The sequence below is a fragment of the Pleurodeles waltl genome, chromosome 9, assembly GCF_031143425.1.
Source record: "Pleurodeles waltl isolate 20211129_DDA chromosome 9, aPleWal1.hap1.20221129, whole genome shotgun sequence".
Lineage (NCBI taxonomy): Eukaryota > Metazoa > Chordata > Amphibia > Caudata > Salamandridae > Pleurodeles > Pleurodeles waltl.
In genome coordinates, this window is record NC_090448.1 from 238,219,915 (window position 1) to 238,239,509 (window position 19,595).

At 43.8% G+C, this 19,595-nt stretch overlaps 1 protein-coding gene across 1 annotated transcript in view; it reads left to right on the top strand.

Moving 5' to 3' along the window:
- ACAD9 (acyl-CoA dehydrogenase family member 9) overlaps window positions 1-19,595 on the top strand; it is a 386,804-nt gene that overhangs the window by 55,159 nt on the left and 312,050 nt on the right. Inside the window, exon 6 of the mRNA XM_069206630.1 lies at window positions 11,336-11,414. Coding sequence (XP_069062731.1) covers window positions 11,336-11,414 — 79 coding nt within the window. The remainder of the gene's footprint in view (window positions 1-11,335; window positions 11,415-19,595) is intronic.

Genomic DNA, 19,595 nt, shown 5'->3' on the forward strand with positions numbered 1-19,595 from the left:
GCAGCAAAGTTCACAATACTCTACAGACTGAAGACTCTTTAGGTATAGTAATTGCTTCGTCGATGGCACTTTGCTGCTATGGCTAGCTGAGGTCATCTGCCTTCTCAGGGTATGTCCAGGCATCCCTTACGCACATGCCCTTAGACAGAACTCACCATTTTGGCAACAAGGCAGATTCAGCGTGTGAGTACTGAAGAACTGGAGGGGGAGGGCTAGTGCCTGGTCCTTGGCCTACCCATGGCCCCAGGCCAGCCCTAATAGACCTGTCAGCCTTAGTGTGGTCTTCCCCCAAACCTTATACCTTGCTCTGCCAATTTTGCTGATCTCATTTTTGTTTTCCGTGGGACTCTGTTCACTTTACTATTGTTGAACAGTGCCAAAGTGTGTTTGCTCACTCCCTAAAACATAGTGATAGTGGCTTACACACAATTTGCACATTCAGTTTAATTGTAAGTCCCCAATACAGTGCATTACATGTACCCAGGCCACTTAAGTAGCCTTCCAAATATGCCCCAGGCCTGCCAACGCAGCCTCTGTGTCGACCTGGAAAAATAAACCTTTTGAAAGGCCTTATCCTTTCTTTTTAATACACCCGTCACCCCTAGGATAGGCCCTAAGCTACCCCTACAGCAGGGTGCAGTGTATTTATTAAGTTGGACATGTACTTGTAACTTTTACATGTCCTGGTAGTGAAAAACTCCTACATTTGTTTTTCATTTCTGCAAGGCTTATCTCTCCAGTAGGATAGCATTTGGTTACCTTATTACATTTAAAAAGTGATAACTTTCAATTGGGAGCATGTAGGGAGGTAGGGTTTGGTGTCTAAATAATTGTCATTCAAACCACACTTCAATGGTAAAGTCAGACTTAAAATCACAGTCCTGAAAATGCCACTTTCAGAAAGATGCCATTTTCTTATCCCAGCCATTTGGTGTCTACAGCTTATATCCTGTGTCGCATGTCTGTGTAGCTGGCAGTTGGCCTTTGTGTATTACTCCCAGACAGAGAGAGGATGGCCATCTCTGACTTGATAGGGAAAGAAGCTGTCACCTTCCACACTTACACAACACAAAATCTCTGCCTCAGGACACTCATAAGGGGTTTCACACTGGTTTATGTGCCCTCAGACAAGCTGTAGCTAGTGCAAAGAGGCAGAAAATGCCAAACATCTCTTGGGGTGGAAACCTCCAGAACCTTCTCCTACTTCAAAGCTGGCACCAAGTATAAATATTGGACCCTCACACCCAACTCTTCAGTACACCTCCGGACCTGTGGAAGACTCTGAAGGACGCTGTGCAGCTCAGCTGCAAGAAATACCACTATTTTGCTGCCCTGCTGCTCTGCCTGAGTGTTGAGGACTGGAACTGTATTTTGGACCCTGGACCAGCAGAGTGACTCTAAGGGCTAGTTGACTGGCCTCCTGATCAGAGCCTTAGGGACAGAAACCTGTACTCTGCCTGGTGTGAGTCTTGCCCCCAAGTGGTGCCACCCGAGTCCTCAACCCTTGGAGGTAGGCCTAAAGTTGCTCTGCCAGCCCAGCTGTGGTCTCTTGGGTAGAACCAACACAGCGTGGCATTCTCCTCACACCCCTCCATCGAAACACCTCAGCGCTGCGCATCCATGATACAGGACTTTCAAACCGTAAGCCTCGATCAACAGCATCCTCTGACAAAGTAGGACCTCGCATTACAAGCCTCATTGACGGCTTCATCGTAACTGCCGCTGCGTGATGCATCTTTGATGCAGCACCTTGCATCGTCGCCCGCAACTCACCAGAACAGCTGTGCTGCATATCTTCAACACAGGATTGTTAGAAATGGGGTCTCTAGTTTTCAGTCGGTTTGCACCCTGTTCAAGTAGGGACCCTCACTCTAGTAAGGATAAGGGAGATACCCGCTCAGATAACCTCTGCTCACCCCCTTCGTAGCTTGGCACGAGCAGTCAGGCTTATCTCAGAAGCAATGTGTAAAGCATTTGCACATAACACAAAGTAATAAGTGAAAACACTACAAAAGGACACCACACCAGTTTTAGAGAAATAGCCAATATTTATCTATATAAAACAAGACCAAATACAATAAAAATCCAACATACAGTAAGAACAAATATGAATTCTGCAAGATTTACTCAAAACTACAGTTCCTTGAAGTCGATAGCTCCACCTGGGGCTATCACGGCGTCGTGATCAACAAAACCAACAGTTCTGGCCGGCCGCAGTGTTGCGGGCCAGCTACGGTGTCGGGAAGAACCACAAACAGTACCTTGGATTTGCAGGGCGTCGTGATCCTCGTGGTGAGCTCCGAAGAGCGGCATCACTGACGTCGCAGTGTCGGTTCCGGAGTCGGTGCAGGAGTCGTCCAGCCCTTGAGGTCACACGTGTTGCAGATCGAACTCCAGGCTGATGAAGTCAGGTGCGCTAGTGTGGATGGCGTCTGGCTGTGTTGCAAAGTGGGACGATGCGACGTGCGGTGTCCACAGGTCACGGTGCAGGTAGTGGCTCGGTGACGGCGTCCAGTGGTGTCGGTGAGACCAGGGCTGCAGTGTGAAGTGGGGAGGTGCGAGGTGCGGTGTCCACAGGTCACGGTGCAGGTAGTGGCTCGGTGACGGCATCCAGTGGTGTCGGTGAGACCAGGGCTGCAGTGTGAAGTGGGGAGGTGCGAGGTGCGGTGTCCACAGGTCACGGTGCAGGCAGTGTCGTCGTTGCTGAAGCGCTGTCGTCGGTAGGGCCAAGCCAGCAGTGCGGGACGGTGCTTCGTGACCCTCACGAGCGGTGTCCACAGGCCACGGTGCAGGCAGGATTCCTGGTGACGACACAGGAATCAATGGTGCTGGCATCGGTGGACTGGGGCTGCGGTGCAGGATGGGACGGTGCTTTTTGTACCTCACGAGCAGTGTCCACAGGCCACGGTGCAGGCAGCGGCGCCGGTGTCAGCAGGAGCGGCAGCGTCAGGGATGCCCAGGCTGCTGTGTGAACAGGCGATGCCGGAGTGCGGGACCCACAGGTCGCAGTGCGAGCAGTGGCTTGGTAAAGTTGTCTGATGACTGCGTCGGGGAGACCAGGGTCGCTGTGCGAAGTGGGACAGTGCGACTCCGCGTGGCGTCGGCAGGTCACGGTGCAGGCCAGCAGCGTCATTGGCGGTGTCGCAGTGGTTTCTCCTCTTGTACAGCACAAAAAAACACAGTTCCCCAGTGCTGCAGGTCGAGGAAACTGAAGTCTTTGGTGTCCCTGAGACTTCCAAAAGGAGGCAAGCTCTACTCCAAGCCCCTGGAGAATTTTCTCAAGCAGGACACAGAGCAAAGTTCACCCTTTGCACTCTTTTCAGGCATAAGCAGCAACTGCAGGCCAGTCCAGCAAAGCAACACAGCAAAAGGACAGTACTCCTCCTTCAGCTCTTCTCTGAGCAGAGGTTCCTCTTGATTCCAGTTCTGCCTTTGAAGTTGGCAAACTTCAAAGCAAAGTCTCAAGTGTTTGCAAGATCCTTCCTTGTCCAGGCCAGGCCCCAGACTCTCACCAGGGGGTCGGAGACAGCATTGTGTGAGGGCAGGCACAGTCCTTTCATGTGTGAGTGACCACTCCTCCCCTCCAGCACAGATGGCTAATCAAGATATGCAGGCTACACCCCAGCCCCCTTTGTGTCACTGTCTAGAGGAGAGGTGTGAACAGCCCAACTGTGAAACTGACCCAGACAGACAATCCACAAACAGGCAGAGTCCCAGAATGGTATAAGCAAGAAAATGCCTACTTTCTAAAAGTGGCATTTTCAAACAGACAGTTTAAAAAACAGTTTCACTAAAATATGTATTTTTAAATTGTGAGTTCAGAGACCCTAAACTCCATATTTTTATCTCCTCTCAAAGGGAATCTACGCTTTAAGGATATTTAAAGGCATTCCCCATGTTCACCTGTGAGAGAGACAGGCCTTGCACAGTGAAAACCAAATTTGGCAGTATATCAATGTTAGGACATATAAGACACACTAGTATATGTCCTACCTTAAACATACACTGCACCCTGCCCATGGGGCTACCTAGGGCCTAACTTAGCGGTGCCTTACATGTAGTTAAAGGGAAGGTTGAGGCCTGGCAAATGGGTACACTTGCCAAGTCGAATTGGCAGTTTAAAACTGCACACACAGACACTGCAGTGGCAGGTCTGAGCCATGGTTACAGGGCTACTAATGTGGGTGGCATAACCAGTGCTGCAGGCCCACTAGTAGCATTTGATTTACAGGCCCTGGGCACCTCTAGTACACTTTACTAGTAAATCAAATATGGCAATCATGGATAAACTAATCAACAGTATCATTTCTATTGGGAGCACTTGCACTTTAGCACTGATTAGGAGTGGTAAAGTGCGCAGAGACAATAAACCAGCAAAAACAGACCTTGAAAAATAGGAGGAAGAAGGCAAACATTTTGGGGATAACCCTGCAAAAAGGGCCATTTCCAACAAGGATCTTGCAACACTTTGCAACCAGGATTTGCTTTGTTTAATGAGCCTAACTTAGGGCCTGATTACAATCTTCGCGGAGGGGATTACTCTGTCCCAAACGTGACGGATATCCCACCCTCTGTTTTTCAAGTTCCATAGAGTATAATTAAACTTGTAATACGGCGGACGGGATATCCGTCACGTTGGGGACAGAATAATCCCCTCCGCAAGGTCGTATTCAGGCCCTTATTCCCTGTAGCCAACCCATGCTCCATCATGGTTGGCCTGCACTTGACTTTTTCTTGGTCCAGCACGACCAGATAACTACAATTGACTCTTTGTGCTTCTACTTTTGGACCCTGTGCTTTGTGCTCGTGGACCCTGGCTAGAAGCTCTGCTTCTCTAGACATTGCTGGAAACTCCGACCATTTTCCTGGTTGTACAAAACCTGCCAGGATCTCTGAACTCCAGGGCGGACAAACTCGTCTATTTTAAGGATCACAAATCGTGTCTGCATCCAGAGGTGATGCAAGATTTCTTCTGCGACTGGAGAGATCATGACTGGCACTTTGCCTGTTCGGTCTTCCAGGACTTTTTAGTTTGCACCAGTTTGCATACCGCACTCCAGGGAGGAATTGCTTTGGTATCTATTCTAAGGTAAGGAATCTGTGTCGAGAAGGCTCTATTAGGTGAACAGGTAACTTCTTATCTAGTAGAGATTCTATCTAGCTATAGATTCCTTACCGAACCTCCCTGTTTCTGTGAACCGGTCTTTCTACCTCAAAAGGTCGTTGCTGGCCCTTGGAAAAATATGCCTTGTGACGTGGGTCTGTGCTCCTGGTGCAGAAAGATTCATGAAAAGAAATGGATGTCCGTAGTGGGATGGCACCAATATAGGCACCACAAATGTCGCATTCGGTGTAGGCAAAACTGACACAGCCGATAAATGCCACCTACAGTCTCACAGAGGTGTACTGCTCAAGATTTTTCCGATGCAGTCTGACGCCTGGGGAATATTCTAAGGTGAGGAATCTGTGGCAAGACAGAGTCTCTACCAGGTAAGATGTTACTGAACACATGCAACTTGTTCTTCCACTCCACCGCACACAGTGCCACACAATTCCTCTCGACTCCATATCATTCCACTCCACACAATTTCAATCCATGGCACACAATTCCACGCTACACAATGCCACTCCACACAATGCCGCACAGCTCCATATCACTCCACATAGTTCCACCCACTGCTACACTATTCCACTCCAAGCGCCACAGTTCCTCTTTTGACCCCACAATGCCACACAAGCTCCACTCCATATAATGTCACACAATTCCAATTCACGCCACAAAATGCCACACAATTCCACTCCACACAATTGCTCGCCACACAATCCACACACTCCTACACTATTCCACTCCTCACATTTACACTCGGTGCACACATTTTCACTCCACGCCACACAATGTCACACAGTGCCACTCCCGGCCACATAATTCAGCTCCACTCCATTCCATGTCATACAATGCCACTTTACTCCAATCAACTCCACTCAGTGCCCCACAGTTCCACTCCACACAATGCCACACAATTCCACTCCACACAATTCCACTCCAATCCACTCTACTCTACACAGTTTTACCCCATTCCACTCGACTTCACCAAAGCCAATAGAAGTCCCTTAGGCAAGACCTCTTGGCCTCGCAAATGCTTGTTTACTAAACTGTAGCTCTACTAAATTTAATTTGGGTTTGTACGGTGCTTCTTTTTATTTGAGAGAATTCCTGCCTTTTTTCTCTGATCTTCAGTAAATGGGTGATTCCTTTTAAATTGGCCAACGTAAGCATCCACTTTTTCAATTTTTATAATTATTTTGGCAAAATCACCTTCCTAGGTTTGTAATCATGACAGCACCTTGGGTTTTATCCTATGTGGATATTTTCTAGGTCCTTTATATATTGTGTGTGCGATCCTTTTGGTTTCATGCACTGTTGTAAGTTGCTGCTCAGCCCTTTAAGCAAGTCCCACACATCCCCACACAAATTAGTTTCTCCAGTTTGAATTGTTTTGCCTGCCACATGAATTGTGCCCTAAAAATACATCCATGTAAATCAGTTTCCCCTTTGACAAGCCAATCACGTCTTCTCCTTGATGCAAATTCATGTTGGAGTTTTTTTTTTCAAATGAAAGATGTGCTTTTATTTTCATCTGGGAAAAGGGCAAAAATTGTGTGACTGTACATATGCGTCCAGCTTATATAAGTATAATTATATGTTAAAATTCTAAATGCAAGAATACTTAAGAACTTTAGTACTCGTCATGTGGGTATTCAATCATTGTCCTCTCCTTCCCTCATCCTTTATCCTGCTCCCTTCGTTAGAGGTGTTTTAAGGCCAGAGCAGCTTGGACAATCGCCCAAGCCCTCACCTTCCAAGGAGCCCCCTTATAAAGTGATGTTACTTGCTGTTCCTCACCTCTGTCTCCTTTCTCTGTTTATACCTTACTCCTTCTCTTTGCCTATCTCTAGGCTAACTCTCCCTCTTTGTAACTAACCACTTTCCACCTTTTAGCTACTTCTTTTTAGCTTCTCATCCGTCTTTTGTTTGGTCTTCTTTCTATCCCCCCTACCTAGCCTCATCTCTCTCTACCGCCCTCTAACAAACTTGATGTTAGCTTTGTCAGTCTGCCTTGCCTCTCTCTGCCTTTAGCAGTCTACCAGTTACCTCTTCTTTCTCTACCTCACATATTTTTTCTCTCTGTCTTGTTGTACTTAACTTTAACTACTTCACGTACCACTGCATCGCTGTACTTCTGTATACATCATTCCCCTATGCACTTATCTCTCTGACTACTGCTTTGTCACCTCTGTACCACCCTCTGCCTCTCTTTCTCTGCATGATCTATCTTCACGACTCTTTTCTCTCTTCTTACTTCACTTCGTCTTTCACCTCAACCTTTCTTTCCCTATTTCTACCTAACTCTACATCTCTCTGTACCTAGCACCTCTCCTCTCTCACTAGCTCATCACACGTTCAAATACACCCCTTTCTACCCCACCCCCTCACAATCTAACCGCTCTCTACACCTCAGTACTCATACCAACCTCACCTTTTTCTGCCTCACCCCACTCTCTCCCTTTCACCACTCACCTCACTGCTCATCCTTATATCAACTTAATTTCTCCACCTTACATTTCACTCATACCTCATTTCTTTCTAGCCAACGTCCCTCACTACCTACGCTCTCAATTTACCTCACCATTAGTTCACCACCTCACTACCTCCCCTTTTTCTACCTCTGTTCCCTCTTTTATTACCTTACTCGTTCTTGTTACCTCTTTCCCTAGCTACATTTATTTTATTCTATTGACAACTACATCCCAATTCTCACCTGTCTCTACCTCCTGTCTCTTCCTCACTCTTACACACATTTCTTCCACACGTCTCCTCACTTTCTCTACCTTTCCTTCTATCGATGTAACAACCTCCTCTTTCTACCTCACCTATGTATCTCTACTGCACCACCTTTCTCTTTACAACTCATCTTGTTGTACCCTTACACCTGCTCAGTCTACCTTTTATCCTGCCTCACTACTCATTTTTACCTCACATGCCTTTCTTTGTTACTTCTCATTTTCCCTCTATCTGTGTCTCCACTCTCTCTACCTTGCATTTCTCTTTAATTTTCTCACAACCTCACATCTACCTATAGATCCCTCCCTCTCTTTGTCTCTAACTCATCTCTGTACCTTACTTCTCTCGCTACCACACAGCACTGTGTATCCCACCACTCCCCTCCTAACATTTCCTTTTCCCTATCTCTCACACTTTCTTAAATTCACTCTAAAACATTACCCATCTCTCTACCTCTCGTTCGCTATTTACCTCTTCCTTCTACGTCTTAGTATCTTTCTGGCCACAAAATCTTTCACTCTTTTCCTTATGTCTCTTCAAACTGCACCTACTGGATGCCTCTTCTGTCTCTACTCCCCCGGTCTCTTCAGCCCATTGTAATTCTCTTACTCAGCAGAGGACACCGTCTGACCTGAGAAGAATACAGATAGGAAGGAAAATGAGGGTAGAGCTGAGGACAGCCATTAAGGAGAAAATAACCTGATTTCTCCTCACCAATGGTGAAACATTTTGAGAGAAATGATTTGACTTTCCCTGTTACAGCAATAATACCAATTGTGAAGGAGAATTTATTTGTGATTGCAAGTAACTGGCCATGCAAGCTACAATTTTAAGCACTATATGTGTCTGTCTTATATTGATATTATGTGGAAGTCCAATAAACAGTCATCAAGTCTTCCTTACCGAATGTTTCCTACAGTGGAATAAACAGGTTGAACAGACACGGAATTCAGTGTAAAATATAGTTGCAGGACAAAAACCTCTACGTGTACCATAAGAAATGGCTTTATCAGTGCTTGTTATGCAAGTCATCTTTTGTTACCATTTTGATAGTGCACATCAGGCAGCTTCAATTGCTCCCTGTTTTTTCTGCCCCCGTTTCTATAAGTTTTAACAGCCAAGGTATTTTGATGCCAAACAATAGTTTATGAGCTTGAAATGGGTAAAAAGTTCAAAAAAGTGTGCAGGGTGCATCAGAACTTAATAAATTAAAAAGAATGACAAACTCCTCTATGGCAATGTAAAGACAGCCCTTTACTGTTGCGACGGGGAGATCGACCCTCCTCACCCACGCAGGCAGCCAGTCTCAAGTTGCAGTAGCACATGCAGCCTCTTCTATACATGATTACACAATGCTTCGTTACAAAACAATAAATAATGATTGACTGCCCAGTCATAGATTGAAACAGAAAAACTTTTGAACACCTGTCACCCATTAAACTCCTTAACTCTAAACTAATAATCTACACATTCTTTACTTGTGGCTTTAACAGTGCTTGACAAACTAACCATTCTTCACTCACTGGTGAGTAGTGCGCTTTACACATACTCTGATTGATTAAAATGCATATATTTTTGTAATAAATCCAACTTTAATACCATGTGTGCCTTATCATTGTAACCCTAAGACCTCTGTGTAATCTGAACTGATTACACTTCCTGCACTCATTGTCTGATAAAGTTACAGTCTATTTGGAAACACAAAGTACGTGCCAGTGAGCATGTGTGTCTAAAGTTGTAAATACCTATGTTTGCTCAACATGAGTTAGCTTTTCACTCCAACCCTTTCAAGTTGCTCATTTCAGTGTGTCCTCAAGTGAACTCTTCCACTTATTCCGGTTTGTATTGGGTTTGGGCCTGCAGTGTTCTTTTATTACATACATTTGTGTAGCGCTTTCTGCCAATGTCTGTTGTTGCATTATATTTTCACGTTCATTTTCTACATTTCCTGTCACAAAGGTTGTTCAGAAAAGGTTTCTAATGTCTGTCTTGACCTGGGCCCCAAGTATCCTTACGACATTGAGGATGTGTCTAATATTATGAGCGACTCAGTGTCATTGTAGAGCTTCGATATCAGCAGTGGCTCTATTACAAATAACTCAGTAAAATCAAAGCCTGTGTCAATCAAAGTCAGTAACCCCATTTTATTAGTAACTCCATAGTAACATTGTCGCAGTGTAATCCCCGGCACTGCATTAGCAGGGTCATTAATGTATTCACAGGGCAGCTCCTCTGTGCAATTGCAGTTTTCTCTTTTTCTTTTCTCCTTGAGGGAAACTTTTTGTTATTTTTTTACACCTGTGGAGAATACCCACGAAGTTTGTAGCTGTTCTATTTGCCATCCACCCTGGAAGAGGATTTACTTCAGCCATTTAGCAGACCACATCTCTGACAATTCTCAGAGTGGACAAGGGTCTAAGAGGAGTTGTGAATGCTCACAGACTAATGAGTTTGTAGGTGTTCACAAACTTATAAGGTGAACCACGTCTTGAACAGTCTGTTTACTAGTGCATAATTATATGCAGTTGTGGCATAGAATTCTGCAGTAGTAAATGCACTTATGCTGGTTGTATGTTACTATTTGGAGGTCAACAATATTGACCTGTAATAATATTTGATCCACTGCATCAACTACTACTGTAGCATTTATAGATAAACATAGATTTACTCATCTTTGCTCCTCATCGACTTCACATGATGCTATATAGGTAGTGCATATAGTGGCTGTCTCACCATTTACTTCTGCTAGATTTTCTTATGTAGATGTAAGCACATTTCCAGCATAATAAAAGCTTATGACCCAGAATGGCCTTGTGAATTGGACCTAGAGTGATTATTAACTAAAGGGAAAATACATCAGTTTGCGAGAACTGGCCATTTGGGGCGAAGTGTTCTGTTGTTTTGGACCTCTAAACTGGCAATGAGTCCCACCTGTCCAGGATAGGGACAACAGCAGTGTGACTAACTCTGTTTCTCACCCTAACCTTGTATAAGGTAATGTGAACCGCAGTAGTATTGTTTTCATAATACACATTCTTCTTGTAAGCTTTTACAGAGTTTTTAAAAGCTACTGTTGTGTTTCATTGTGCTTGCTTGTTCTCTGACCCCTCCCAAAATAATCCATATACAGAGTTTGTAGTTGAGATACTTAGGCAGACAAATGTCAATGTTGACCTGCTTATTCAGTGTGTTTAGTTTTTGGGTCTGGACTGATCTTATGCAATCATATAGTGACTTCATGCTACTTTTAGATTTTTTTGAAGTAATTACCCTTTTCAGTAGGACTTGGGTTTCATTAGCTGGTAGTTTTGTATGCCATTCCTGTTTGTAGGGCTGTAGATAAGTCAGATTAACCAAAAATCTTGAAATAAATTTAGCTGATGGCGATGACCAAATACTGTGCAATTTGATTGTTTATGACTATGTATTAGTTCTTCCCTTCTATCCCAGTATATGTAACTAGCATCTTTACATCCCTCTAAATATTTTCAGTGGCAGCGACGCTGCATCTATTCAGTCCAGAGCAACTGCCAGCGAAGATGGATCATACTACACACTAAATGGTACCAAGGTACAGTCGGCGTCCAAAAGTTCACCAGCATTGTTTACTACCCTGTTGTTTATTTTTCTAACCCAGAACAAAGTGTAAGACAGCTTTCAGCTTCCTAAAGATTATTTTCCCAGTTAACATTTGTATTGCATAAACAGGAATGCTTGAAACCCCAAAGAGAGCATGCACGTAGAGCACCTTCTCTTGTACAATTCTGTTATGCATTGCAGTTTGGGAGCACAGGTGCAACCAGCACTTAGCAGCCAGCAGATTTGTTCCCGCCAATGGACAGTGTAGTGTTCACATGCAGGCAAGAAGTGGAAGATGACCTCCATTCAGTGCTCTGGGTATAAGCATGATCTCAGCTTACTTTCGTTACTCTGTATACCATTCCTTCCACTCCACCTCAACCATAAATTTCAGTACGCACTGATACACTTCAAACACGTACCATCCCACATCCCGTTCAAGGGTTTAAATAATGAAGATATCTTGATAGTTGAAAGGGTGGTTTTTTTTATTTTCCTATCACTGTAGCACTCTGACAAATTTACATTCAGTTTGGCAGAGGGTTAATATGGCTGTCCTACTCTTGATATTTTAAAATCTGTGCAGTTGTGTCAATGAGCTGTGAAATAAAAAATGTGGATGGATGAAAAAGTGTTAATTTGTCAATAACCGTAGCATCCTTTAGTGAATCCATTGAACTTTGACTCACATTTAGCATGTATAGCCTTTTATGGATGTGGAACGTGTTGTGCAAAAGCATCAGGGAGGGGTTTGAGGTGGGGCAAAGACATGCTTTAGTAACTTTCATGCTTTGTAATGACATGGTATTTGGCAGCCACATAGCAGGTTAAACCTATTTCAGAAACCTTAGGTTTCATGAAGGTATCAAAGAGCGTGGTATCAAAATGATAGATTTTCATTTAACTTTGACTCAGTATCACAGATTTGGGTAACACTCGGCAGACACTTTAGTTTTACTTTACTCTTAATATTCGTAGCATCATGGGAGTACTTCATTGGGAGAGGGTGTAGTTAAGAGGGTGGCCTCAAAAATGTATTAATCACTGTTTAATCAATCTACATGATAATTTTGCAGGGTATTTACAAGGTAAGTCCAGTAACAGAATGCCATGCTTAAATCTGATGTGAAAAGTAAAGTATCATTTCATTAAGGTTCATGCAGATCTGACAAGGGCTGACCTGCTGAAAACGAGTGGAGGGGGCAAAACGTGTTACATTGCTAATTACATTGGCACTCTTTTGACAAATCTGTGCAAACAGTCATCAGGAGTTCACAAATTTAGTTTTCTGTTGGTATGTCAAGTGAAGCCCAGTGCAGGGATCCCAGATTTAATGCATATCTGAAAAGGAGAGGGTAAGGGAGTAATGTTAAAAAGTTAGTATAAAAAAAAACTTGGATTTGCAAATAACTATTTGAGAGATTTTTCACAAACGTTAAGATACTAGATGGTGTTTTTTCTTTTTCATGATCAAGGGTTTTGGATGCAGTGGTTCAGATACAATGATAGTTTGAGAAGGGCCAGTGAAGCCCTACTACATACAGCTGTGGGCATACAAAACAGGCAGTAGGCTCCAAAATGAAACACATTTTCACTCGCTGCCACTCAACCATTATATATAGCTGGACAACCACAAGTAAAACACTGTTACCTTGCCATCTAAGAAAACTGTGTTTTCGTGGCATGTGTAGCTGTAGCTGCATATGCTGTGCATACTTTGGCCATCTAGTGTTGAGCTTTAGGCGTGTACAGTTTCTTTTTCTTCCAAATAATTCTTCTCGAGTTATGAGATCTGATGACTCCGCCTGTTAGGGATAATGCGCATTGGCATCAGCTCCATTGTTCGATTGTTTTTTTCTGCGCCATCGGGTTTGGACGTGTTTGTGTGAGCTCTGATTTGATGCTGCATGCTATTCTCACCTGGCCGTCGGATCCATTCCCCGTCGGGTGCGAAAGGCAAACAGTCAAGCTTTTCCTTACATTCCAGACTGGTCGACGACCTTAAGAAGACCATCACGGTGGGTGGGGAATGTCTACGTGATAGAAATAACTTTGTGTCGATTTTGTCCCAGCTGCCACACCAAGTATCCAAGGTCAAATCTCTGCAAGTGTGTAATCAGTGTTTGTACTCTCACAACCGTGACGACTCCTGTTTGGCATGCTTGGCCTGTAGGAACAAAAAAGGTCCTTCTGATTCAACGAGCATGTTGCATCACCTTGGCATTGATGGTGCACAAAAGAGAAGAAGCCAACACTCCGGATCTCTTCAGAGACAAAAAAGGATTTGGGTACTGAGCACCCAGATTCCCCTGCTATCTAGGGTGAGGTGGTCTTTTCACCGCAAAGTGTCAGTGGTGAATTGGAAGCTGAGGAAGAAGAACCTCTGCTGACCCAATGCCCTCCGAAAGTTCCTGTGCCATCCCTTAGGTTTCCTGGAACTGCTACCTATTCAACCCACCCTTTAGACGTTCTGCTCTCTCATTCAAAACAAGACAGTCTTAGTATGCACAGACAACACAACTGCCATGCTTAACTTACAGAAACAGATTCCATCCATCTCTCAACAGTAGCACAGAGAATCTGGAGATGGGCAATACATCACAGAGTGCCTCTGCTTCTCCAAAACATTCCTAAGGTGGATAACGATCTAGCCGACCTGCTCAGCAGGACACAACAAGTCCACGCGTGGGAATCCGTAACCCCTCTCCCCCCCCCCCCCACACACCCATACCCCCCCCCCCACACACCCATACCCCCCCCACCTCCCCCACACCCATACCCCCCCACACCCATACCCCCACCCCCACACCCATACCCCCCCACACCCGGTTCTCCTCCCGTACTTCTGACAGTGAGGGCATCCTCAAATAGATCTGTTTACCACCACCAACAATGCAAAATGCCAAAACTTCACTGCCAAGTTACCACACCCACAGTCTATGGGTACTGCATTGTGGATGAACTGGTCAGGGATATTTTCCTATGCTTTTCCTGCCGCTTGTAATCCGCAAACTGAGGCAGACATCCATTATCCTCACCTTTATTGGATCCAACCTTGGCACACCAGCCTACTAGAGCTCTTGTTAATTCCCCATGAAAAGCTTCCTAACATGCCGGACCTCCTTACATAAAATCACAGCACTCTCTGGCACCCTAATCCTCAGCAACTCAACCTTGCAGTTTGACTCCTGAAGTCTTAGAGTTTGGTTACCCCAACCTGCTGGAGGAATGTATGTCTATTCTTCAAGACATGCACTGGCCTACTGCCAGGGCCTGTTACACAGTCAAGAACCATGCTTTGAAGTTCATCTTGATAAAGTGTTTCTCAGAACCACCCCCAAATTCTTCCCAAAGTTAGTCTCCAGCTTCCACCTTAACCAAACAGTCTTCTCTCCACATTCGGAGTGTGTATTAGAAATGGGCTTTACATACCCTGGATGTCAAAAGAACATTAATGTACTACATTGACAGAACAAAAACATATGGAAAGACACAACAGCTGTTCGTGTCCTGGTCTAAGCCACCTAGAGTATGTGCCATTTCTGAGGCAAGGATTGCACATTGGATTGTCAAGTACATTCATACTTGTGACACTAAAGCTAAAAGGTCTCTACCTGCCTCTCCTAGATTCCATTCTAGTAAAATGAAAGTGGTCTCTATGGCTTTCTTGGATTGCTCACATATGTTAAGCAGCTACCTGGTCCGCTCCTCAGACTTTTACGAAACATTACTGTGGGTGTGTCTTGGTCAGGCAAGAGGCTGGAGTTGGCCAAGCTTTTCAAGTGCACATTATTTCAATCCTCTGCAACGTCTTCAGGCTCAGCCGCTGCTTTGGGAAGACTGCTGTATAGTCTATGCACAGCATGTGTACGTACAGCTGCACATGCCACGAACGGATAATGTTACTTACCCTGGAAGCATCTGTTTCTGGCATGTAGTGCTGTAGACTCACATGCACCTACCCTCCGTTCTGTGTGCCTGTGATTATTGCAGACACTCTTAGTTTTGTTTCTTTCTTTATTTTACCATACTATTACGTCCTACTTTGCATGGTCCTCGCTTAGAGCATCTTTATGCTCCGTCTCTAGTCACACTCTGTGCGGGGGGGGTAAAAAATAATCTAATAATGGAGCTTATGCCCATGTGCATTATCACTAATGTTTGAAAACACCAGATCCCTGGACTCAAAGACTCCTTTTGAAGAAAAACAAGTTGTAGATGTCAGAGTCCAACAATAGATGGCAGAAGTATGGCCAGCATGTGAATCTACAGGACTCCATTCCACAAACAGATGCTTACAAGGTGAGTAAAATTTTTCCTTATATGCAACACCTTAATGTATGTGTAAAAAGCCTTTGAAATTCACTTAAAAACACAGTTAAAATGAATTTATGGTTGTAAAATACAACTGAAAACCCCGAGATATGATTAGCTCGGTAAATCATAACTTGCGTACCAGTCTTGCAAACCATAAGTCACACACCAAATATTTAGAACAAAGTGAGGACTTCAGATCTATCATGAAACACGAACACATACACAGCAGTCATTCTGTACCCATCATTATGTCATTTAAGATGTCATTGCTAAATTAATATGTCATGAGTTAGATCATTTGCAATTTTTTAAATCATCTTATATGAAGGGTTAGCTCATGAGCATTCCATTTGATGTGTGAGTTGTAGTTTACATTTCAGCTTGTGGAACTAACCTCAACTGCTGAATTTAGCTTTTTTAATAGTAATTTTTTTTGTTTTTAAACATTTTTATTGAAGAGGTTGTAAGACATAACAATATATACAGTGCAATCATTGAAGAGCAGATAATCTAGTGTACATGTGTCATGATATAATAAGTCCAAGTAACTTGAACTCATCTCATTAGCCCGTAATACTCACAGTATTGCCTCTTAAATTCTGTGATGCTTTTGATGGCAGCCTCTCATGATGTAGCTGGGTTCTTGTTTGCTACATCAGTCCATAACTCCACCCCATGGTGCTGCTGGGGGTTTAATTGCAGTGTTCGATTGTCTCAGAATATCTTTCTTGGCGATCATGGTACCAATCCAGAAAATGAAGCCCTCCTCACAGTTCCCTCCCACATGTGCTCTTGAATCACCGGATGGATCGGGTTATGAAAGTACGCGCCTTTCAGATCCAGCACTGATGTAAAGTTGCCTTGGTGCTGTAGGTCAGTAACATCTTTTGGACCAGCACCTTATGGTTTTTATGTACCCCCTATTGAAGCACTACTGAAAGCCAGGGACACCCACCTCACCATTCACACGACATGAACCTCAAATAGTACACAAAGATACAGAAACAAAAATACATCAAAGAAGTACACACACCCTGAATTATTTTATGTAGTTCACAGACAAAAATGCAAACTTAAGTTTCCATTTTAATGTAAAAGTTGGAGCTTTCAAAATGTACTTTTATTTTTTAAACATGACTTGATATGCCACTCTAACAGACTACTGCCATTTGTGCTCAGTTGCATGCTGTCTTTCTGTTGGTGCATACCAGTGCTTCAAATGAGGTCACTAATAGTCTCTACCAAGTTCTGTTTGCTGTACTTGCACTGCTTCCACAAATCAACATAATGATAGCAATTTTCTTTTTAGCCTCCAATTTGAAATGCCTTCACATCTACAGTTTTTTTAAAAAGATTCAGTTTTACTTCTTTATGTACAGGGAGTGCAGAATTATTAGGCAAGTTGTATTTTTGAGGATTAATTTTATTATTGAACAACAACCATGTTCTCAATGAACCCAAAAAACTCATTAATATCAAAGCTGAATATTTTTGGAAGTAGTTTTTAGTTTGTTTTTAGTTTTAGCTATGTTAGGGGGATATCTGTGTGTGCAGGTGACTATTACTGTGCATAATTTTTAGGCAACTTAACAAAAAAAAAATATATACCCATTTCAATTATTTATTATTACCAGTGAAACCAATATAACATCTCAACATTCACAAATATACATTTCTGACATTGAAAAACAAAACAAAAACAAATCAGTGACCAATATAGCCACCTTTCTTTGCAAGGACACTCAAAAGCCTGCCATCCATGGATTCTGTCAGTGTTTTGATCTGTTCACCATCAACATTGCGTGCAGCAGCAACCACAGCCTCTCAGACACTGTTCAGAGAGGTGTACTATTTTCCCTCCTTGTAAATCTCACATTTGATGATGGACCACAGGTTCTCAATGGGGTTCAGATCAGGTGAACAAGGAGGCCATGTCATTAGATTTCCTTCTTTTATACCCTTTCTTGCCAGCCACGCTGTGGAGTACTTGGACGCGTGTGATGGAGCATTGTCCTGCATGAAAATCATGTTTTTCTTGAAGGATGCAGACTTCTTCCGGTACCACTGCTTAAAGAAGGTGTCTTCCAGGAACTGGCAGTAGGACTGGGAGTTGAGCTTGACTCCATCCTCAACCCGAAAAGGCCCCACAAGCTCATCTTTGATGATACCAGCCCAAACGATTACTCCACCTCCACCTTGCTGGCGTCTGAGTCGGACTGGAGCTCTCTGCCCTTTACCAATCCAGCCACGGGCCCATCCATCTGGCCCATCAAGACACTCACTCATTTCATCAGTCCATAAAACCTTAGAAAAATCAGTCTTGAGATATTTATTGGCCCAGTCTTGACGTTTCAGCTTGTGTGTCTTGTTCAGTGGTGGTCGTCTTTCAGCCTTTCTTACCTTGGCCATGTCTCTGAGTATTGCACACCTTGTGCTTTTGGGCACTCCAGTGATGTTGCAGCTCTGAAATATGGCCAAACTGGTGGCAAGTGGCATCGTGGCAGCTGCACGCTTGACTTTTCTCAGTTCATGGGCAGTTATTTTGCGCCTTGGTTTTTCCACACGCTTCTTGCGACCCTGTTGACTATTTTGAATGAAACGCTTGATTGTTCGATGATCACGCTTCAGAAGCTTTGCAATTTTAAGAGTGCTGCATCCCTCTGCAAGATATCTCACTATTTTTGACTTTTCTGAGCCTGTCAAGTCCTTCTTTTGACCCATTTTGCCAAAGGAAAGGAAGTTGCCTAATAATTATGCACACCTGATCTAGGGTGTTGATGTCATTAGACCACACCCCTTCTCATTACAGAGATGCACATCACCTAATATGCTTAATTGGTAGTAGGCTTTCGAGCCTATACAGCTTGGAGTAAGACAACATGCATAGAGAGGATGATGTGGTCAAAATACTCATTTGCCTAATAATTCTGCACTCCCTGTACATATACTTTATTAATCTGCTCATATTTAATTTTATAGGCAGTTGCGGACCTCCAGGGGTCAACGTGCCATAGGTGAAGAACCACTGTTTTAGAGTGACTATATGAAAGTGTTAAGAGAGGATGAACCTGTTCAATGGCTGAAGGACCAGGATCAGCAGGAGTGAGCCGTCCTTCATGGGGACTAAAAAGTACAGGAAATATACTCCTGTGCTGTGTTGATATGCAGATACTGGTTCTATTGCACCCTTTTGTAAAAGTGACTAAACGTCTTCCTCCAAAAGATGAAGGTAGTGGGACATGATGTTGTGTTGGGAGTGTGAATTTCGAGGCAATATGTTTCCCACGCAATATAGAATACAGATTGATCTGAGGTGATGATTTCCCAATATGGTAGGAAGTGCCTCAGTTTTTCCCTGATGGTTTGAGGGATGTAAGTGGAGTCACTGCTTTGCAACAGAGGAGCACCTTGTGGTGCTACCCCTGCCTTTACCCTGCTTGTTCCCTGCATAGACACTTCTGTGCAAGAACTTGAGGTGTTGGGGGACCTGAAATTACTGCTGGTATGGCTGATAAGGAGGTCTCTGGTTCAAGCTCCCTGGCTTGGTACTTCCACTAGTTTGCTGTTTCCTGAAGGTTTGTTTGGCTCTTGGGGGAGAGCAGAGCACCAATGAACTTGGCTCTCTCTGTATCTACTTAATCGTCTTGTGCATCTGGTGAACTTGAGGGCCAAATAGATGCATGCCATAGAAGGCTCTGTGTAATAGGTGTTTTTGCACCTCGGACCTAAAATCTGACACCCTAAGCCAGGGCCTTGTGAAAGAGCTTGCTGGTATTAATGCCATTTGCTGCAGTGTCTGCTGCATATAGGGTACATATGATATAAGTGTTGTTGATAATAGTTTTGCCCTCAATAA